Genomic DNA, 23,608 nt, shown 5'->3' on the forward strand with positions numbered 1-23,608 from the left:
GGCAGGGAAGGAAGTGAGTGTGGTGTGGTGCGTGTGGAACTAAATGGTCTTCAAAGACCCTTCCAACCCAAACCATTCTATGAGTCTGTGTAGTGCTTAGGTTTTCTAAATTATGTCGAAAAAAAAGATAAATTATTTGAAATACAAAGGTTTTACTGTGCCACTAAGTCCCTTCCTGTAGCTTTACATTACTGTGCATCTGTTGCACACACAGAAATCCACCGTCATTCTTCACTACACAGTGTACAAAAATATTATAAAAATCATTTCCACAGCACAAAAGATGGCCTTTCTCCCTTCCTACCAAATATTCCACTGGCACAAGACTAATGTTCTGCATTTAGAAAAAAAAAAAAAAAGGTAACATGAAGTTCCAGACCTTCAGCGTTACAGAGATTGAGAAAAAACTCACATTTACATTTCAGCTTAACAGTACTTCTATGTTTTCACTCTAATCCCATAATAAAGGACAAATTTTATCATGACAAACTTTAATTAAAAGAAAATCACGTTTTAGCTTGAAATTTAGCTTTGTTAGTACCTCTAATTTCATAAAATTCCAAAAGATTCTGGATGTTTCTCTTGTTTTTTGGATGTTTACCAATCGAGTCGCCTTTGAAATCCAACTAATATTCTCTAGTGTAAATACATGTTGATCAGAAAGCATGCACCAAGAATATCATCCTTTTGAAATTCCACTTTTTAGACAACTACAAATTTAACTTCTGCTTCTTGATAAATTAAGCATTTTATCAAGAGAATGTGTGTTCAGATCTCGTGAACAACTGGTTTGGTTTAAATTAAAATACACATATATCATGCGTACCTGGTCCGTGGATTGTACATTTTAAGGCTATTTGTGGATATCTCCTCGTGAAGCACAGCATTCATACCTGACTTTTGCATTTAGCTCTGCTTTGGGATTTTTAATTAGATTTTATTGCAACCACACAGGCAGTTCTTTACTGACCTAGCCGGGTGTGTGCCATGAGATCTGCAAGCACAGTGGCAGCAGCGGTGGCAGTAGCAGTATTGGAAGCAGCAGCAGGTTTCCCTCCTGGATGAGATGAGGTGGAAGATGCAGAGGATGAGGTGGACGAGCCCTGAATAACACGGTTAAGCCAGGGCTCTACGTTGGAATGGCTCTGGAACGGAGTGGAGGTGATCCGCCCTTGCCGACGTAACGAGCCCTCATCTTCTGATGCTGACGATGTGTCTGTGATTAAAATAACGATGACAGGCATGTAATGTAGGAATGACCCAACAGACAGGAACATGAAGTTTTTCCATGTTCTTCGCATAGTGTTCTCATGTGCTACACATGAGATGCGTGTATTAAGCTAATGGTATATTCACATGCACAAATCCTGCTTATTGTCATTTTCAGTGTAATGCAACAACTTCTACATGTTATAACAAGAAAACACATGAATGAAAGTTTCATTTAACTCCTGTATTTGGAAAGACATAATGCTTGAAAAAACCTTCTACCTAAGGTACCTAGTGTACTTACTAACCATGCTAAGTGAGCATACCACGCTTATGGAATATTTATGTTCTAAACAGATAAAGTGAAGTTTCATCCAAACTGAAATAACATGTTGGGTATTTTTCATGTTTAGATTCTTCTGACTTCTTTTAACTAGTTACTAAAAAAAACCCACAGTGCTATAAAGTTCAATGAAAAAGTCATTTCATTAATCTAAGAATAAATAAAGGAACTAAAAAGCATGGATTTCAACCATATAAAGTGATATTAATGTGAGCAATATATAAATGCTTAGTAAAGAATCTTTTCATTGTAGACGTATATTTGTTGCTGTTAGAAGTCTGATGAAACGTTCCCATTTTAATTACCACCATCCAGTTATTCACAGATCTTTCTAAGTTTCCCTTTTGCATCCAATCTTTCTATATTTATCTACTCAAAAGCAAATAAAAAGGTCTTTTTATATATTTTTAAATATATAAAAAAAAATCTGTTGACTTTGAGTGAAAAAAAGAAACTTTTTAAAGAAAGACATCTTGTCTTTTTTCAGTCTGAGATCTCCTGTCAAAATTGTTTGAACGTGAAACTGAGGCTTGCCACAAAACACACTAAGTTGGATGTTCAGTCTCTTCCTAAAGAAACTATAGTATTTTAAGAACTTGATCCTCAACATAACATCCTCCAATTCCGGTAATCAAAAGGAAACTCCTAAAACAATGTGTTGCCCGTATACTGATAAAGCTCACATCAAGTCAGTTTGTGCAGAGTGGTTTTAAGTCACACAGAATGGTGAGAATAATTTAGAAAAGATACTGCAGGAAGAAGTCAGCACGAGCAAAAAAAAAACCAACAACTGATGAAAATGACAAGGTGTCCATTGCTGTACTCCAGAGTCATTTCCAGACACAGAGCTCCTGGGCAACATAGACTGGTGACCTCAGAAACTTGCAGCCTTTGCTTTGGCATTTTTCTAAATCTACTGAACACAGAAGATTAAGCAATATATAATTTCACAGCAAAATTTTGTTGAAGCCATACTGAAAATCATTTCCTCATCTTTGGGAACAGTTTTCAACCACCAGGTGTTTAACTTCCTGTTTTCAAGAATATGTATATTTCCAACAGCTCTAGAATAATTGTTCTTAAATAGTGTGAAAACACATAATTAGAAATCCAGTTTAACTTAGTGGCCGTTTCAAAGTTAAAACCACAAATTTCTCATTACTTGGCCATCCCTAGTCAAATATGACAAGCTTTAAATAAATATACACAAACAATTGATCTTTGAGAAGATACTGCTGTGGATCACCATTCCTGGGCCTGCGCCTTATATTTCTGTGGACGACCGCTGTAGTTTTTGGCTTCTGACTCCATCTGCCCCTGGAGAGGAGCCAAACCAGCCCATTAGTGCTTGCAACCTTCCCTTTCTTTTAGGCGGAAGGCAAAAATAAACAATTCCAGGAAGATATAACAAAATAGGATTATAGTCAGGTTTGAAAAAAAAAAAACAAACAAAACACATTTGTGGTATATTATCACTTCAGAGTAAGAAACAAAAGTACAGAAAGACACAGGTTTCTCAGAGGATACATATTCTGATGGTGTCCATTACCCAGTTACAAGTTCAACAAAGTCTCTCTAAAATTTCTACACTTTCAGATATCTTATATAAGCAGAGGAAAAAAAAAACTTTTAAATGTAAAGAATGTAAAGTATTAACTGAATATGAAATGGAAATACTCATAGTAAAAACTTCCTAATATTAAAACGATTATACCAGGAAGAGAAAAGTAGCCAGGTAACATCTGGCTGTGCGACAATCACAGGAGTTAAATCTTGGTTCTCAGTGTGCTGTGGACAGAATGCTATGTACTTGGCTTGCAGCTCTTCCTGTCTGGGAGCTTACCCATGATAGCCACAGAAACCACTGCCTTAGGGACCAAACACGTACCAAGACAACATCTCAAGTTCTGATCATGTGAAATGTGTATGGGAAGGATGAGAGACTCAATGAGGCATAAACAATAGCACATCAAAATTTTTGGAAAGACAGACAGTAAAAGCACTTCCATTACTACTGGCCAGGGGACTTTGTTTTGAACTTAACACTGTAACTAGAACACAATGCTTCCTTCCTGGTGATGGATGGTAACTATATGTAACAATGTTTCAGTTATTAAGTATTAACAATGTCTGATTTTAATTGCATTCATTTCTGCAAATACAATGATTGTAAGGTAGTGGCTTACTGGCTCAGGTCTACACATCCCCAGTAATGTGAAATGGGAAAAAAAAATGTTTTAAACTCAGCATGCTAAATCAACTAGTAAAATTATTTTGAAAGAGATCTGAACTCACAAAAATAAGTAACAACAAAGGCATGTGGAACTCCTGACCCATCATAAGTTCATGGTTATTGCACTATTAAAAAGGATAATTCAGGGTAGGTAGTACAATGCCTCCCATTCAGGTGCAGAGAGCGTGTGGGCTGTGAGCAATGAGACTTCTGAAATCTTTTGCCCAGCTCTCACATTTAAATAAAGCTCTATGCACTCTGGTAACATGACAATGTTTACAGAACATTATCTCTTGAAACCTTTACCAGCAAATACCGGCTGACAGATTTATTGATTTTCAAGAAGACTGACCAGATCCAGCAAGTCTCATAACTTCCTTGCCAGAGTAAAAAACTTTGTTACTAGTGCTCAACAGTAAAATTAGATGCTTCAAAGCCAGTTAGGTTCTTTGCTATTTTCTTGCTGAGTTAATTTTGCAAATACACTGTTTGACACTGTTTCCCACAGAAGTCACCTGGGAAAATTGGCTGTTCGTGGCTTGGACAGTTCACTGGGTGAAGAACTGGTTGGATGGTCAGGCTCAAAGGCTCACAGTGAATGGTGTTCAATCCAGTTGGTATCTGGCTACCTGTGGCATTTTCCAGGAATCAATGCTGGGGACAGGTTTGTTCAGCATTTTTATCAACAATCTGGATAAGGGGATCAAGTGCACCTGCAGTAAGTTTGCAGATGATACCAAGTTAGGTGGGACTGGTGATCTCCTTGAGGGTAGGAAGGCTTTGCAGAGGAATCTGGATAGGCTGGAGCAGTGGGCTGAGCCCAGCTGCAAGACATTCAGCCGCTAAGTGCCAGGTCCTGCAGTTGGGTCACATCAACTCCCTGCAGCAGTGTTGGCTCTGGGGAGAGGGGCTGGAAAGCTGCTCAGCAGAAAAGGACCTGGGGGTGCTGGTCGACAGCTGGATGAATGTGAGCCAGCAGCATGCCCAGGTGGCCAAGAACACCAATGGCAGCCTGGTCTGCATCAGAAACAGTGTGACCAGCAGGACTAGCAAAGTGGTTGTCCCCTTGTGTGCAGCACTGTGAGACCACACTTCAAATGCTGTGTTCAGTTTTGGGCCCCTCACTACAGGAAGGCTACTGAGCTACTGAGTTGCTTGACCTTGTGGAGAGAAGAGCAATGAAGCTGATGAAGGGACTAGGAAAGTGAGGCTTGTGAGGAGTGGGTGAGGGAACTGGAAGTATTCAGTCTGGAGCAGAGGATGCTGAGGAGAGACCTCAATGCTCTCTACAGCCACCTGAAAGGAGGTTGCAGGGAGGAGGGTGTAGGTCTCTTTTCTCAGGTGAAAAGTGATAGGATGTGAAGAAATAGTCTAGAATTGTGACAGAGGAGGTTAGATTGGAAGAGTGGTCAAGCAGACCGCACAGTTAGATTAGGAAGAGTGTGGTCAAGCAGTTGAGTACCCATCCCTGCAGCTATTTACGAGACACGTGGATATGGCACTGAGGGACATGGTTAGTGATGGGGCTCTGCAGATCAGGCTGATGGTTGGACTTGATGATCTTGAAGGTCTTTTCCAACCTAGATGATTCTGTGATTCTAAAATAAGGCCCATAAAAAGACAATTATTTTTGTGAATTGATGCAGCTGAAGCAACTCCTTGGTATTTTTGAATGGCCTGATCTCTCATGGTACAGTAATATATCTAGTTGTCTTATCTCTTCTAAGGGTATCTCATAACAAGTTATCTTCTCTTATAAGCTGCACAACAGATCCCAGAGACAACACTTTATTCTTCTTTCACAATAATTTGGTTAGGGTTTTTCTGTATCCCACTAAAGCCCAGACTGGCTATTTTTACTTTTGCGCTAACCACTTGGACAGACATGTTAGATGATGACATTCTATCAGCTCCTGTTTGATTGCATTTTTGCCCCTGCCCCCAAGAAGAAACAGCCAAAAATTCTCTTCTTCTTTAACTGGTAAATCCAGCTGCATTCCTAACCAGGGTACTTCACAGAAGATTATCTATATTCTGTAACCACACTTGACAACAAAGGAGGCTGGAATTTGATATGACTGCAGCTATATAAACAGTTTCTCTTAAGGGAAAATATACAATGCTGAATCTGCTAACCCAAGAGGGGCGAGGCTGCCACAGCTCCATGCCCCAGGTCCAAGCAGCACTGAGGCTCAAGCATGTATTCTCAGTAGACACACATGCAGAGTGCACACGTAGACACCACATGCATGCATACACTGCTAGCCACACAGATAACACACACTGGCAGCACCCACAGCTTCATTCTGCTTCCTTTCCAGGATGACAGAGGCCTCCGACCTGAGTCCCACGCTAGGGGATGGTGCTTGGTTTCTCTCAGTCTGATCTCTCTGGTTAGTGGCACCCAGAGCCTCCAGCTGCTGGTCCCAGCACAGTGGCTGGCACTCAGGCTCTCACTCCTGCTGCTGGCACCATGGACACACAGGCCTGAGTGACTTGTGGTCCCACTCACTGATGACACTTGAGTCCACTCACACTGGTCCCTCCAGGTGCTGGCACCCAGGCACACAGTCCCCCAAACCCATGGTCCAACTTCAGCTGCCAGACCTCAGCCTTTCCCCGCACACTGAACAGGAAGCCCTTCACCCAGAAAAATCAATAGAAATAGATTGTAAAAGATAGGACAGACAACATTGGTCATGTGCAGGGCATAGCCAGGGAAGCGTACCACTTATACAATTGGCCTTTTTTTTTTTTTTTAAAGTCTCCTTACTCCTTTGTTTTCCCCATACTTGTTTCTCCACAAATCACCCGAATCCATCCTTTCCCCCACTTTTGGTTCCTCACCTAAACGCCTATAATAAATCTTGTGCAATCCTAAAATGCCTTTTCCCTGCATCCCATAATGTGTCCCATACCCCCGGCAGCACATGCCCTCCAAGACCAGAAGGTACTCTTGTACTGACCAGACTTGATAGGTTTCATGTCTGGACAACAGAGCCAAGGCTCTCCAGGGACAGTCCCGGAGGGGCCTGGACAGGGTGAACCCTTCCTCTGAATACTTGATTTGGGTTTTCGTTGTCACTGTTCTCTGTGCTCCTGTGGGCTCGTGAAGGTGGATCTGTGATATGCTGATGACTTCTGGGATGGGTCTGGGAGTAGCTGGGGCAAGGTGTTGTTCAGGCTCCTCAACCTACCACTACTGTCTGTACTCCTTTGAAGGTGTGCAGATGAGCACTGATCACATAACCTCACAGCTTCTCCACGTTATATACAGGGAAGCTATCACATTTTTCACCTAGATTCTCTCAAGCCCCCAGGATTTTGATCCTTTAATACAGCACACAAACCTAAGATGGAGCAGGTAGGGACACTGTCAGAGCTGCTCCAAATCTGTCCTGAAGGTATCCAAAAAAGAAATACTCGGATTTTCTTCAAAAAACTGCCAGGAGATTCTAGTTTAAATGCTAAGGGAGACAGGGAAGTCTAGCTGTCCTCCCACTCCCTTCTCTCTCCCAACAGAGCTTCTGGATGCCAGCTATTTTTTGTATACTGAATCACAGAATCATCTAGGTTGGAAGAGACCTCCAAGATCATCTAGTCCAACCTCTGACCTAACACTAACAAGTCCTCCACTAAACCATATCAGTAAGCTCAACATCTAAACGTCTTTTAAACACCTCCAGGGATGGCGACTCAACCACTTCCCTGGGCAGCCCATTCCAGTGCCTAACAACCCTTTCAGTAAAGAAGTTCTTCCTAACATCCAACCTAAACCTCCCCTGGAACAACTTTAGCCCATTCCCCCTCGTCCTGTCACCAGGCATGTGGGAGAATAGACCAACCCCCACCTCTCTACAGCCTCCTTTAAGGTAACTGTAGAGAGTGATAAGGTCACGCCTGAGCCTCCTCTTCTCCAGGCTGAACAAGCCCAGCTCCCTCAGCCACTCCTCCTAAGACTTGTTCTCCAGACCCCTCACCAGCCTCGTTGCCCTTCTCTGGACTCTCTCGAGCACCTCCATGTCCTTCTTGTAGCGAGGGGCCCAAAACTGAACACAGTACTCGAGCTGCGGCCTCACCAGAGCCGAGTACAGGGGGACAATCACTTCCCTAGACCTGCTGGCCACACTGCTTCTTATGCAGGCCAGGATGCTGTTGGCCTTCTTGGCCACCTGGGCACACTGCTGGCTCATATTCAGCCGACTATCAACCAGTACTCCCAGGTCCTTCTCTGCCAGGCAGCTTTCCAACCACTCATCTCCCAGCCTGTAGCGCTGCTTGGGGTTGTTGCGCCCCAGGTGCAGGACCCAGCACTTGGCCTTGTTGAACTTTATACAGCTGGCCTCAGCCCATCGGTCCAGCCTATCCAGATCCTCCTGCAGAGCCTTCCTGCCCTCGAGCAGATCGACACATACAACTAACTTGGTGTTGTCTGCAAACTTACTGAGGGTGTGCACGATCCCCTCATGCAGATAATCGATAAAGATATTAAAGAGAACTGGCCCCAGTACTGAGCCCTAGGGGACTCCACTAGTGACTGGCCTCCAACTGGATTTAACTCCATTCACCACGACTCTTTGGGCCCAGATATCCAGCCAGTTTTTAACCCAACTTTTAACCCCATCTGCCCCGGAGCCGATCACCTCGGCGAGTGGCTACAAAATGGTGGCAATGCCCGATTTGAAAGGCCTGCCACTGCCGGCTCTGCCTATGCCTCATCAGCCTCCCTCGCGAGGGCTGCTCGGTCCTTGCGGCTCCCTCAGCTGCCTCGAGTGGCCTTGATGCCGGAAAAAAAGCCCCACCCATCTCGATCCCCCACTCCACTGCAGAACGCATCTGCCCCAGAGCCGATCGCCTCGGCGAGGAAATCTTAGGCAGAATAACAGCATGTTCTTTTCTTATTATGATACACCTCACTCCAAACACACAGTGATGTGGCAAACTACACGAATGACAGAAGGACAGAGTGAAGCAGCACAAATGCACTACTGATTGTAACATCGGAATTTATTTTGGACAGTAAAACTTAATATTGCTTTCAAAAGCTATAAACAGAAACTTTACAGCCTCCCTCCTGAAGCTTCAATATACAGATGGTCACTATAATTAAATTTTCTCTAAGATTTCACTTTATGCAATTCACAATAACCTTCATATATACATAAACACTCTGTACACAAGAAAACTCAATAACATGATAACCACCCTACTGCACTAATTGTCCTTATGGGCATCCAAGTATACAAGAAGTAGTATAATCTAATCAAAAAGTGTGATAGCTTAACCTATCTTAAAGGGAAATTGTAAGGGGGAAGAAAGATCCGATTTAAGACTACAGAAGATACTTATTTTTTTAACTAATGAAATAACCAGAGATACCCCCACCCAAAACAAACAAACAAAAAAAATACAACAACTGAGAAACTAGCAAAGAAAATTGGAACTTCCTGTAAATGACAGAAGAAATAGAGCCCAGGAAGCAACAGAGCAGCACAGCAGATCTGCTCTTTTACAGGACTAAGAAATAGAACTGATAGAGAAGGGCACTAGGGGTCAGCGTGCTTCTACTCTAGGGGCATATTAGGAATGGCAAAAGCACATTCACAGCTTAAGAGCTAAGCTCTTCTTTGTATACAATACCGGACCCAAAAAACTTGGCTTGCTAGCAAGACGTATCTGGAGAAAGATTTGCTTAACCTCTAGAGAATTCATTCTGAGGCAATAGGAAGATTATCGTTTTTCCTAAAAAATTTAAGGAAACATCCTGACCTAAACAATCTGAACAATTATAGCATATGACGTTGAATGGCTTAAATGGCTCACAATTGAAACAATCTGATGAGTATTCTGCAAGCTAATGGACCCTGGTATATCTTTTTTAATTCTTAAGAAAAACAATCTTATGCAACATGAAATAAGGTACTTAGAACTCTGACATACTTGCCAAGATTCTCTCCTTCCAAGTAAGACTATGTAAGAGAACAGAAATGGCAACTGCTCACACTCTCTTGTAGCTTTCAAGAGTATCTTTATTAGCTACAGCATCTCTAGATGAAACACTAAAAACTTTGTGGAAAGACATCAAAGAACAAATCCAGGCAACACATGGTTATCAGCAAATACAGCTATGAATATGGAAAAAGTTCACTGCAACTTGCTCTTTTATGTTTTGATAACAAGTTTACCTGGCAACATTTAAATACGTTAACTCAATAGATACCTGGAGGTGTGTATGTTTCTACTGAAGAGTGCACAAGAACAGACCGTCTCTTGGAAGGCATGGGCATTTTTCTCTCTTTGTATTTCGCAAGAGCTGCTTGTACTGCTTCAGTATGGACATCTACATAGAAAACAAACAAAAAGGTTAAGAGAAATTAAGTTCAATCGTAATTTCTTTCTAAAAACATAGAAAGCATGAATGTCATCCTTTACAGCTCAAATACAAAATATGAATTGCACATTAGGGCCCTTAATGCTTTTGTCCTATATTTAGTCCAACTGCTTAGCTCACAAATAGCAACAGGTTTTTCCGTCTCAAAGGAAGAAGCATTTCTTGGAGAGCAGAAAGGTCCGAAGTTGAATTCCAGTAATGTGGTTTTGAACTCAAAGCTATGACAAGTTTATCAGTTGCTTCTCCTTCAAGGGTGTTCAGTAGGACTGAACAAATACACTTGCCTCCCACTCCACTCAAATGCAGTTCAGAAGCAATTCATTAGAGACTCAAGGGAGAATATAAGGAGGTCAAATCAACATATTTTCATCATGAAGTCAGCTTAAAAAGGCTTTGCTAGTATCATTAGGAAGAACAACCTGACAACCGGTATTGAAGTTACAGAACACCTAACACATTAATTCTCAGTGCTCATTTATTTTTAACTTTTGGTAAATTCCAATGCATATACTGCAAATTTTGTTATTTTTAGGTATAAAAAAAGAGTTTAGTAAAAAGGAATTAGTGTTCAATAAAGACTATACTGCAGATAAAAAATAATGTATTCAAGTAATTCTAAATTGTCTTCAGTAGATTTTTCTCTTTAACATAGCTTTTGACATCATCATTTAAACACATAAAGCTTAGGTAAAAAAAATATCATGAGAAGTGAACAGATGTCAAGGAGAAATGAGACAGACAAAAAATATACTGACTTATGAACTAAGATTTAAACTCGTGAAAAATAGATAAAATGGATATGCACCAACATGTACTGATGAAGGGCCAAAAAGCAAGTATTGTGGTAGGATAAAAGCATGATCACGTTTCACATGGAAGATGCTGTACAAGAGTCATAGAATCATTTAAGTTGGAAAAGACCTCTAAGATCATCAAGTCTAACTGTCACCCTAGCACTGCCAACTCTACCAATAAACCATGTCCCTAAGTTCAGTTTCGAAAAATATATAAAAATGCATTCTTGTATTAAGAGGTCACCTAAGGCTGAAAATATGTAACAGGAGATTGATAGACATATGCAAGGTATGAAACCCAGAGGCATGTGACAAATACACTTACACAATGTACATTAAAAGAAATGTCCTTTCTCTGTCCTGTACCTAGAGCAATTAACCTTAATGCCAACTACAGGTTGTCAGCCACAACTCCATATTTTAGGGTCCGTTTAAAAAAACAAACAAACAAACCAAAACAACAAAAAATATTTTTTGAGCTATAGCTCTTCAGTTCTACTACAGAACAGCAACAGAACAAAGTTACTGAAGTCTGTACTGATTTTGTTTCTAAGCAGTACAAAAAGTAGCGAAGAAAACTTGCACCTTCTCACTTCCTTAGCAGCATTACCAGACACAAGCCTTTGTCATGCTCACCTGCGATACATCCATCCATATTTAAAGGACGGTGTTATGAAAAGGATCCCAGAGTTTTAAAAAGTACTCCTAAATTAAGGGATACATAATTTACTCTGTTTACAATTATTACAAACAACAAGTCAAGTTCAGTATAGTAGCTGTAAATTCCAAGCATGTTCAACCCTGTAGATACAAAAACAATCTGCATGTTATTTCATTCATGATGCATGAATCCTAAACCCTGCTTCATGGTAATATATGACCAGTAATGATATGACAGAAAATCTGTCTTTAGACAAACGCAGAGCTAGAAGGCATGTTAAAAATCATAAGAACTGATTTCTGGTACTAGTCCTGGCAACTTCTTTGGTCCCTGAGCATGAGGTTCTTCCTAGATTACTTCAAATACGCCAATCAAATCCAATTAACTCTAACAAAGCAAGAGATAGCTAAAGAACAGGTAATCAGTATATATTTTAATGAAAATTGGAATAGTTTCAAGCATCGGGCCTCTAACAATGGCTGCTGCAAACTAGTGTCCCATCTGACTGCATGCCCGTGACAAGGATTGCCAAAAAAAGAAAAAAGAATATTTTCAGGATGTATCTTAATTATAGTATGACATTCAGAGAACACTGGGATTAACTTTTGAACTGTAAGTAGTACTGTGTATAGACTAGAGATGTTATACCAGCTAACCGACCCATTGGGAAACCATGCAAACTAATAACTGGGTTTTATTGATAATTTGACACTTCTGTAAGCAGCCATGAACTCACTGTTGCATCCCTTACACTTCTTGGTGGAACTGGTTTTTTCTTTCATTAAAAACTTCCACTGGAAGTTCTTTAGTTTGTTGTATTTTCTACTGGAATTTTGCATTTACTACTGAAACGTTGCTTCCCACAATAAGAAAGCAAGTATGATTGGCAAGGCTGATAGCGAAGAGAGGACTGTTGTAGGAACAAGCTCTGTCACATGACACGAAATACAGTATTTTCCACACTGCTATACAGGTGTCACACTTGCACACTGAACAGACTTGTTTATCAGCTGGAATAGACACATCCTTGTAGCCTGTTTCAGGTAAGTTGGGAGAACAGGCTGTATACTGCAGCAGTACATCCAACAGGGCATTAGCAGTAGAGACCCAGCTGTTAGAGGCTGAAGAACAGTTGCTAGAAAAAAGTGGAAGAGTGGAAACATAAAGTATAGTTGCTGGGAAAGCATTTTCAAACACCCTAAGGGCTCACCAGCTAACTTATATGTCTTCTTCGCCAAAACCAGACCGCAGTGGGGCTAAAGCAAGAGGAAGAACAGGAGTCTTCACTAGGAATTGCACATCCTCTTGGTAGAACTACGAGCAGCAACAGCAATATAGCGGCTTAAAGTGTCCTCTGAATTGTGGAATACAAGGTACTAACTGCTTATCAGCCTGCACAAATGCCTGCAAAGTCTCTGCTTTTCTCACCTTTTCTACCACACTGTTGTCATTCAACAGAATGCAAATCTAGTTAAAGCACTGTAATGTTAACTGCTGTTCTGGGAACACTTAGGTAATTTATTAGCCTACAGTATTTTTTGACCATATTTTCACTGTTGCAAATTTTTGGGTAATATTTACTGCTTTAAGACAAAAATCTGTGGATGATAAAACTTAGTTAACTTAAATAGAAGACAATTCCAGAAAACTATAAAAAAATCTGCTTGCAGCTAGTAAGTGGCAGATTAATTGCACAAAAAGGCATAATTGTCTTGCTTGCTTATTTAAAATAATTTATGTTGATGGCTCTAAAGTACTATAATTGCTCCAGAAAGAGATCCTGTTCTATAAAAAACTGCATTCCAACCTCATCAGCTACTCTTGCAAAGGACACAGCAGAGCTGAAAGATGGAAGGGGGAAAAGATATAAATAGAAGACTAGAAGGAAATAAAAAAAAAAGAAAAAGAAAGAAACAAGATTCTCCCCCCCTCAAGTCTAAAGAACACATACGGCACGTAATTGATGGAAGAAGCAGTAGTGTCCAAAATCATTGCTTAAAGCTGTTTATCTTCCACAACATTTAACATAGAATGGTTTGGGTTGGAAGGGACCTCAAAGATCAAATAGTTCCAACCCCCCTGCTCTGGGCAGGGTTGCCAACCACTAGAGCAGGCTGCCCAGAGCCACATCCAGCCTGGCCTTGAATGCCTCCAGGGATGGGGCATCCACAACCTCCCTGGGCAACCTGTTCCAGTGCCTCACCACCCTCTGAGTGAAAAGCTTCCTCCTAGTATCTAACCTAAATCTCCTGTCTTAGTTTAAAACCATTCCCCCTTGTCCTATCACTATCAACACATGTAAACAGGTGTTTCCCCTCCTGTTTATATGCTCCCTTCAAGTACTGGAAGGCCACAATGAGGTCTCCCCTAGAGCCTTCTCTTCTCTTCTCCAAGCTAAATGAGCCCAGTTCCCTCAACCTTTCTTCATAGGAGAGGTGCTCCAGCCCTCTGATCATCTTACTGGCCCTCCTCTAGACCCGTTCCAAGAGCTCCACATCCTTCTTGTGCTGGGGGCCCCAAGCCTGCACACGGTATTCCAGGTGGGGTCTCACAAGAGCAGAGTAGAGGGGGACAATCACCTCCCTCTCCCTGCTGGCCACCCCTTTTTTAATGCAGCCCAGGACATAGTTGGCCTTCCGGGCTGCAAGCGTGCACTGCTGGCTCATGTCCAGCTTCTCGTCCAGCAGGACCCCCAAGTCCTTCTCCGCAGGGCTGCTCTCAACTTCTTCTTCTCCCAGTCTAGATAAATACCTGGGATTGCCCCAGCCCAAGTGCAACATCTTGCACTTGGCCTTGTTGAACCTCATTAGGTTCTCATGGGCCCACTTCTCCAGCCTGTCCATGTCCCTCTGGATGGCATCCCTTCCCTCTATTGTATTGACTGCACCGCTCAGCTTGATGTCATCTGCAAACTTGCTAGGCTGTAGACCAACGAGGCAGAGTTGTACAGATTTACTGAAAGTTGATTTAAAGAAATTTAAATCACCAAGACCACAGAAATACTAACTCTAGGGAAAGATGAAGCACTGATAGACTAATATTTAAAAGGTACATTCATAAGCAAATATGCTAGTTGAACTTGTTTAATATCCACCTACTACTATATGTCTTGCATTGTACGATTAAAGAGACCAATGCTAAACTTGCCCCAAACAATACCAGTAATATGGCAGGGCTGTTTAGTTGCTTTTTATTTGTTTGCTTTGAAGTATCCTTGGTGCAAATTAAGTAAGACATCTGAGGCTCTAAGACAGGAAAAGTAGCCATGTAGAAAACATTGCTCTAGACCCTCTTAGCTCTCCTGGCTAATGGCTTCCAAGTATTCCCTGTTGTAATTGTGCTCTTCTTGCAAATTTTGATGTTGTTAAACTAACAGAAATAAGTGCTACTTAAATGAATTACTTTCTATCAGATTCATGACTCAGATTGTAATTTACTTGGAAACTCTTTTTTTCACAAAGTAACTTGGAAATCATGGCTGCAATTCAACCATTCAATCTACTTTTTTGGTATATATTCAACAGATTCTACTGTTGAAGATACATTTGAAATGCAAAAATATATTTCAATGACTAATTTGTACATTAATCAAATTCTCCTTTTGTTAATCTTAATATTACGTAATCTTCACTGAAATCCGGAAGTTTCTTTGTGCAGCTGACTATATACATCCTTCCAAGGAATCCATATATGTTCCTCAGAATATTTAAGGATCCCATTCATCCTTCAATTATTCATAAAAACCCCATGTAGACATATCAGCTCCATTTCTGGAGCAAGGTTTTAAATGTCAGCAATGTAAATATGATCCAATAAGCTACCGTGATGAAGCAATTGCAACGCAAGGTGACCCAAGATCAACTGGGTCACATGTACCAATATGGTACATGTCATTACTTGCACTCCTCATACCCAAATCCAAGACATATAATTTCCATTGCAAGCAAAAGGAAAAATTCCAGTCAGAAGTCCAAAGGTATTTAGCAGAGAAAAGCTTCCAAACACCTGCCTTTTCTCACTATTGTGACAAGGAATTTCACAGGGAAACTGTATTGTAACCACCTGAAAAGTAACAATGGATACAGGATGTGATGATGACATTGGTATTTTCACATAATTTTCCAAAACAGGTTTGTCACAGTGGTGTCCATTTAAAACTGATGTAGAGTATCCATTGTGACATTTCCCTTTTTTGTGCACTTGTTTTAAACCAGGAAATATTTGAAAGTGAGCTACAGCAAATACTCAAATCCTATAACCTTCCTTTAAAAAACATCCCAGTCAACCAAGCAAAATTAAACCCACAGCCCACATATTATATTCTGGTAAACATTTAAGTAACTGTATTAGAGACCGGAAACCCAATCAACAAACAAGAGAAAAGTGTTAAGCATGGTGTAAATTCACAATAATAAAAAAGTCACAAAGCATGGATACAATTTCTTCCTCTCCTAGTACTTCCTTCATTCCGGATTTGAACAAAAACTCTTGTGTGTAGAAACACATAAAGCTACTTGAAAAATACTCATTAGATCTTTCCTTCCATCTTCTTTAGGCATGCATACTACTGTACTGGTAATCTTTTTCTAGTTACGACACCTGGTGTTTTAGCTACTTATCTTTTACTTACCAGATCGGAAGCGCTCATCCCTTGAGTTAGTAGAACGTGATTTCTGCTGTTTAGACACAGCAGCAGTAGCTTGCGAGGTGCCTGGCACTCTGTTCTCTGCTTGCAGGGATGGATCCACACCTGAAATATAGTTTTCCTTCAATACAAATTCAGGTTCTCACATAAAATACGTGCTCCTCATGCTTAACATTTTCTACCAGCCTTGACACCTACTTACAAATCGTACTGGAGCCCAAAGTCTGTACCTTTAAAAATCTAATTTTCCATCTACATTTTAAATTCTTTAAACTAAAACCAAATCTGCTCTCAGAGGGTGGTGAAACACTGTACCAGGTTGCTCAGAGAGGTTGTGGATGACCCATCCCTGGAGCTGTTCAAGACCAAGTTAAATGAGGCCCTGAGCAACCCGATCTAGTGGTTGGCAACCCTGCCCAGTGCAGGGGGGTTGGAACTATTTGATCTTCGAGGTCCCTTCCAACCCAAGCCATTCTATGATTCTGTGATTAGCATTTCACCCAGAACATAATAAATAAATAAATAAACAATCAAAAAAATCATCAACAACAAAAAATCCGTTGCTCATTTCAGTTTACTATCATTTGCAATTAGGTGTTTTGTATCTCGAAACCTTTCAGGTGGTGGAGGCAAGGGGCAGGGAGAAGAGGGAACCTATTCTCCCCCAGCTTACCTTGAGACAACAAGCAACGTGCTACAAATATGGCTACAATTATACATCATACTTGGGGATACTGAAAATAACAATTACACTGCTCTACCTTTTAGATATAACTTGAACTATTCTGTCAAATTCATTTCAACTTTAAAAACAAGACTGCTAAATTAAGCAAAAACTAGAATGTGCATGTCTGCTTAATCTATACCCATTTAATGGAATAATACCAGAAGAATCACATTTTACAAGAACTCTACAACTCTCTAATAAACACCTCACAGATAATAAGGGCAGAACTATTCTGTCACCTTCAGCTGTCTAAGAAACAACTCCTCTAATCTAGATTGGCTACTCAGTACAAGAACACAGATCTTTCCACCCCCATAAAAGGTACACAAAATAAAAAGAACCAAACTGCTCTCTAGTTGTCTTCTCCATACCTGCCTAGAATAGGACTCTGTGGGCTGCCCAGGGAAGTGGTTGAGTCACCACCCCGGAGGTCTTTAAAAGACATTTAGATGTAGAGCTTAGTGATATGGTTTAGTGGAGGACTTGTTAGTGTTAGGTCAGAGGTTGGACTAGGTGATCTTGGAGGTCTCTTCCAACCTAGATAATTCTGTGATTCTGTGACTCTAGATGGATAACCCAGAGCAGCCCTCTAGGCTGGCTGAATTTCAGAATGGTGAATCTCAGATTTATATTCTAGCATAGGAGAAATCAGAAATCAAAGAGGTAGACAGTAACAAATAAATATTCCCTATTACTCCCCATCCACCCAAATAAGGAGCCATGCTACTGGCTCTTGGTGCATCTGCAGGGACTACACAAGTATGAATCGGAACGAGAAACTTGCAATTTTATCATCTCTTATATATCTACACACAAGTACAAAACCAAGAACTGAACCCCCTGCAGGTGTTCTGGAGATGCATGTCACACTGAAAGCACTGAGACACCAGAAAGAACATAAAGGAACAAAGAAGTAATGTAGCTTGTGCTGTTTTAAGAGTGGTGAATGACGGCAGCCTTCAGAAGTGCAACAGCCACTACAGAACATGTAGAACATACATAGCATTACAGTGCAGTAGGAATGTCTTTGTTTTTTTTTTTTTTTGTGTGCTAACCTATCATCAATTTATGATCAATGTGGCTACTTGAATTAGTGCTGCATTCAATAGCAAACTTTCCTTAAATCATGAAGATCTGTTCCACCAACTTGGTTCCACCAAGTTTACTATGTTTCTAGCCTTTGTACCATACAGGGCTGAGTACTATCTGTCATTTTGATCTCTGCTTCCCTTGAATAGCTTCTGCTCTCCTGCCTGCTCTCAGTCTTGCTAGAACTAGAAACAGTATTTTCAAAATGCAGCTGTTTACACATAGTGGCTTTCACTGAAGATGACACTTCAGAAGAATTGCTGCCAGCTTCATTGGAAGTAAAGGTGCTACTTTAAAAAGTAAGAAAATATTCCTCTTTCTCTTTGGGGGTTTCTGTTCTGTCCCCTTTCCTGTAAATGCGTACCGAAAAAGAAATCAGCAATCATTAATAAATCTAGCAATTATCAGAGATTTTTATCAAGATCTTTCAGTAAGACCTGGCCTTTGCATTTGAGGTATAAATTTTCAAACAGTATATACCACTTCTGTTTCAGCTGATCAAAAGTAACTTTCAAATACTCTCTTTAAATATAATATCCTCAGGAAAAGTGTTTTGTCGTCTTCCTGACTGAAGCAGTTGCTATACAACAGTTTTCTTAGGTACCTGCTAAGACCACAAGGTAAATGCAGCCTGTAACACTTTCCCCACCCCAAACTGCAGCTAACAGGCAAAACCTCCAGATGTTCAGAATGTCAGCCCTGGATTGCCCAGGAGTTCTTAGTGGGAAAAAGAATAAAAATGTATGAGTCTCAGTAACGGAAAAGGAAGTAACATAAAATAAACCACACTTATCTAAGTTTTTAGAAGTTAATCCAGCTCCAGAGAAATGCTTGTCTTTTACAATTTCCTACTGAAACCCAATAAATTAACCTAATGAAGTTTTCCCACTCTCTAAAAGCAAAACTTTTAAAGTAGATGAGAGACTAACATCAACCACTTTGACAATAGGGGAAATAACATGGACCAGTAAAGAAACTGAAGTGTTCCAAAGCAAAACAACTGAACATGGAGCCCAGTAAGGACACAGCTACTACCCGATACTACCCAACATAAAGGGCTAACGTTCCCTGAAACACTTTAGCAGATTTATTCTACAAACAGAATTGATTCAATTCATCTAATACTCAAAGAGTGGTTAAAACACGTAAGAACTGCATTTTACATTTCATTTGAACGAAAAGTTTTTTTACATAACCACAAGTCAGCAGTCCAGTGAGGTTTGTTGCTCTACAAACAACTTCATATTTCATAAAAAAGATTGAGGCCAGTCACCACCTAAAATCCTGAGCCAAGACAAGAACAGACGCCAACAGATAACATGATAATGAAGGTGGTGAAAAGGAGGAGAACAAAGAGGAGCAGCTAAACTGGAAGTCTCCCTAAAATAGACTGCTCATTTATGAAACATTCAAAAAACAGCAATTATTCATTAGTAAAGTTCCTACCCAACAATGTGCTTAGTTTTGGGTGATCTTACCAAGGGACGTAGGGTGAAGCAGGCAACAAAAGAGGGGGAGAATGATTGTGTGCCATTTTTTTCCTTCAAAGGTAGGTTAACTGTTAGTGGGGGAAGAGGCTAATGTCCTACTCAAAACCCCTTGCTTTTTAGCAGTCCTATAGTTCAGTACCTAGCATTCCCTGCTTGCTTCTCTCCCCAGACACCATAGATCCCATCAATCACTGTTTCAGACTTCTGCAGCTGTAAATGTTACATACACATAATCAAGTAACTAGAGCCTTGGAGTCAGGACCCATCAGACCACAAACTAGCCCCTTTCTCACTCCGTGATACTGGCAAAACTGCCCAGCACTATCTGCAAACAATGGCACTGCTGCATCTGGTACGAGGCTTTTGTCTTCGAAAAACATGAGGCTTCAGATGGAACGATGAACTAACAGGACTAACCCATCAACAGCTGACAAGCTGTATGTGTAATGCTCCTGAGCCATATGCTACCTGAGCAATGCTAAATGCTGCTGGGGGGGGGGAAAGGAGGAGGGGGGGGCTGTCAGGGATGAGAAGGGACCCCAAATAAACACAAGAGAATGAACAAAGCTTACCAACTCCAAAACATGAGACCTCTCCTCCTCCAATACTTAAAAAACAGATTTTTGTGGATCAGCATTAGGACAATTGTACTGTGATGAAGTGACCAATAAACCTCAGAAGTTCCCTTTAAATTAAGATGGTACTCAAAATCAGTGGCACGGTTGGAAACCATGACTGTTTTTCTTCAGCTTAAATCTGTTGTTTTTTTTTTTTTTTCTTTCTCCTTTTTTCTCCCACAACTACATGCCAGAAAAATCCTGTTTCACAAGCTTGGTGAATTTGTTAATTTATTCTGGTTCTGTGCAAATCACAACCTTAACCTTCAGCAAAAGCAGCTGGATAATTAGGCCAACTCCCTCTATTCACATTGAAGATCTTTACAAACAAAACATTTTGAGAGATATAAATTAATGAAACATGATCCACTATTACTGTAGTTTGTCTGTTTTTAACTTAGCCAAAACTAGCAAAAATAAAATGCCATCTTAATGAGGCCACTAGGTATACACTTATTCCAATTAACTGAACGATTTGATTCTATAGGAAGAGATTAAAGTTACTATTTGAATTAGAATTGTTTTTCCATCTACTAACACTGAAGAATCAAAAGATAACCATGACATTTGTAGCAATTTTATTTCATACAAGCAAAAATTATTTTACTGTAACAGCACTGAACAATTTACAGTTGAACAAAGACACTTGGCTAGCATTGCTCAGGAAGATGCCTAGCAAAACACATCTGTAATCAGATATGCAGAGAGGAAAATTTCAAAAACAAGGCATCAGTAGATATCTTAGTCACATGGTCTGAACTTTTGGGTAGACCTGTGCGGTATCAAGAGTTGGACTTGATGATCCTTAAGGGTCCCTTCCAACTCAGGATATTCTATGATTCTATGATCTCTCATTCAGGTTACAGAGTTTGAGTTTGTGAGCTCTTTGGGGTTAAGTGCTGTTTTTTTTTTTTTTTTAATGTTTGAACAGAATCTCAGCACAATGTAGAAATACCTCACCTGAAATTGCACAGAACAGTGAATAGCAACATGAATACACTTTTTTTCCCTGCACTTTCTCTGAAGTTCTTATCAGTAGGAAAGTCATATTCTTCAATATATTAATTTCTGAATAAAACAAATGTTGAAGTAATATTTCCATAAATACTGTCTAAAAAGTACACTTGCCTTCACAGAGCCATAGAACAACTAGGATTTGAAGGGACCTCTGGAGGTCATTCCGTCTAAACCCTCTGTTCAGGCACAGGCACCTATATAGCCATTTGCTCTGGACCATCTACCTCAGACTGCCATAAATATCAACTAACAGACGGCTTTTGACGGAACAAGTACAACTTATATTCTTAACGTTCACAGAAGCATAGAATATCCCAAGTTGCATCCCACAAAGATCAGAGTCCAAATCCTGGCTCCACACAGGACTACCTAAAAATTAAACCATATGTCTGCGAGAGTTGTCCAAATGATTCTTGAACTCCTGCAGGCATGCTGATCTTATAAGACTAGAATTTTACTAATGCTAGAGATAAGTGTTTTGCAAACTATTTTGTATGTTAACAAATATAGCTACAAACAAGTTTTTCATACTTAGCCCCATAACTAGTATGTTATGCCTGCACACATCAAAAAAAAACAACAACATTTAACCACAGCATACTGCAACGAAGAGAGAAGACTCAGGTTTGAAAGTAAGAAAATTTGTGATTCATAGACATAGATTCCACTTTAAGAAAAATGAGAAACATATTTTACTGCAAGAAATATATGACCATGTAGTATATGAAAACATGATGCTCAATCCTAAGAAAGCTGGGAAGAAAAAAATTCAAGCAAAGCAAAAGTTTAAGTGGCATAACCTACTCTAGCTTCATTCTGTAAAGAGTAACATTTGAGTAAAGAACGTATTACCAACTAAAAACTCCTGTTTAATAGTTGATCCTGAAAAGTTGCCCATTTTTGATTCAAAAAGCTTTATTCTTCATATCTAACAAAAGCACCGACTTTATTGCAAAAGGACTTTCCTGGGCAACCTTTCTGGGCAACCCACCTGCACAGCAACTGCCCTATCACATTTTTCATTGCATCTGCATAAGACATGATGTCTTAACATCAAACTCAACATTTTAAAAGACTTTTCAACATCTCAGCAAACTCTTATTTGAAACAGCTATTAAACACTCAAATCTAATTATCTTTGCAGAAACACTGATATTGAAATTCATCTCCCCAAAGTAATTTCAGTTCTAAATTGACAGAATACTCTTGAAAGATTCAACTTTTCAAAGTTTTAAAGGTAAATTGAAAAGTAAAGCCAAAGCAGTTAAAATAGCAACAAATTGCTCATCTTGGTTTTCCTTGCATTGCCACACAGTTATATATCATGTTTCCAACCATCCACTATCTACAGAATATGATGTAGCACATTAAAGAGATTTGCAGAGAAGACAAGGGAAGAGGAGGCTGAAGCTTTAGGTTCTTTGTATGCTGTTATACTGTTTTGCTGCTGTTGAACTGGCTCTGTAACTTAGAAAGTAACAAAAGAAGACCAACATGTTCAAAGCACTGAAAGACAGGGAAAGGTGTATGACGAGGCAGAAAATAAAACAAGGGTAGGAAACAGCTGGTCAGGCTCTAGGCCAACCTCTCAGTCCTGCTCCAGTCTCCTCTCTGCTGTCCCCTCTGCACCCGGCTCTGCCCAGAGACCATGGCTGGCCATCCAGTCTGCAGCATACTCCTTTCCTTACTGCCCCTGGCACCCCCAGGCCAGCCTGTTGCTGCTACACTTCAGTGCATCCCCTGCTCTCCTGTCCTGGTTTCCACCCCACTTCTCTGTGGATCCAAGACCTACAGAACTTCACTTGGTGCTCACACAAGGATCCGACCACACTAAGGGAGGTTTTTGCCAAGGAGTGCAGCACTTCTTCGTTTCCTCTCTACTTTTGCCAGCCCTACAGGAGCAGGAGTTTCAGGAGCTTCCCAGTTAAGAAACAGGTCACCTATAAGAATAGGTAAGGTCTTTCCTGACAGGGTTCTCAGCCCTTTGATAACATGAGCAAGGAGCAAGGGCAAGGCCAAGTGTGCTGGAAATACTCTCACCTTCCCCATTAATATGCTACTCTACAGCATTTGACCATTTGCTCCTGATTACGTCAAAAGGCTTAGGCTAAGTTTGCACTGCTGCTAAATCCTCAACTAAATATTCTATAGCAGAAACATCCATACAGAATATACCACCCTTAAAAAACACAATTACTAAGCTCTGTGCTATGTAGGCGGACTTAGCCATCAGGTACTTAGGTGGCAACCATCAACTTATTACCAAATGAACCATGGAAAAAGACAAATTGCTTGGACTTGACTCCTGAATTTGATTGAGAACCACCTGGAGGACTGATTTCTCTGTGTTTTGTTTGTTTGTTTTCATATTCAGAGGATGAAATTGCAAACA

At 40.4% G+C, this 23,608-nt stretch overlaps 1 protein-coding gene across 8 annotated transcripts in view; it reads right to left on the bottom strand.

Moving 5' to 3' along the window:
• The window catches only part of DIP2A (disco interacting protein 2 homolog A), a 118,148-nt gene that overhangs the window by 55,939 nt on the left and 38,601 nt on the right, over nucleotides 1-23,608 (bottom strand). For 5 of the 8 annotated variants that reach the window (XM_083842338.1, XM_083842342.1, XM_083842345.1 and 2 more), the window contains exons 3-5: nucleotides 16,262-16,381; nucleotides 10,006-10,125; nucleotides 971-1,216 (exon numbers count right to left, since the gene is read on the bottom strand). In XM_083842338.1, the coding sequence (XP_083698464.1) occupies nucleotides 971-1,216; nucleotides 10,006-10,125; nucleotides 16,262-16,381 (486 nt within the window). The remainder of the gene's footprint in view (nucleotides 1-970; nucleotides 1,217-10,005; nucleotides 10,126-16,261; nucleotides 16,382-23,608) is intronic. The other 3 variants (XM_083842339.1, XM_083842340.1, XM_083842341.1) reach the window with 3 other exon arrangements.

Source organism: Anser anser (genome assembly GCF_964211835.1).
Source record: "Anser anser genome assembly, chromosome: 6".
NCBI classification, from domain to species: Eukaryota; Metazoa; Chordata; class Aves; order Anseriformes; family Anatidae; genus Anser; species Anser anser.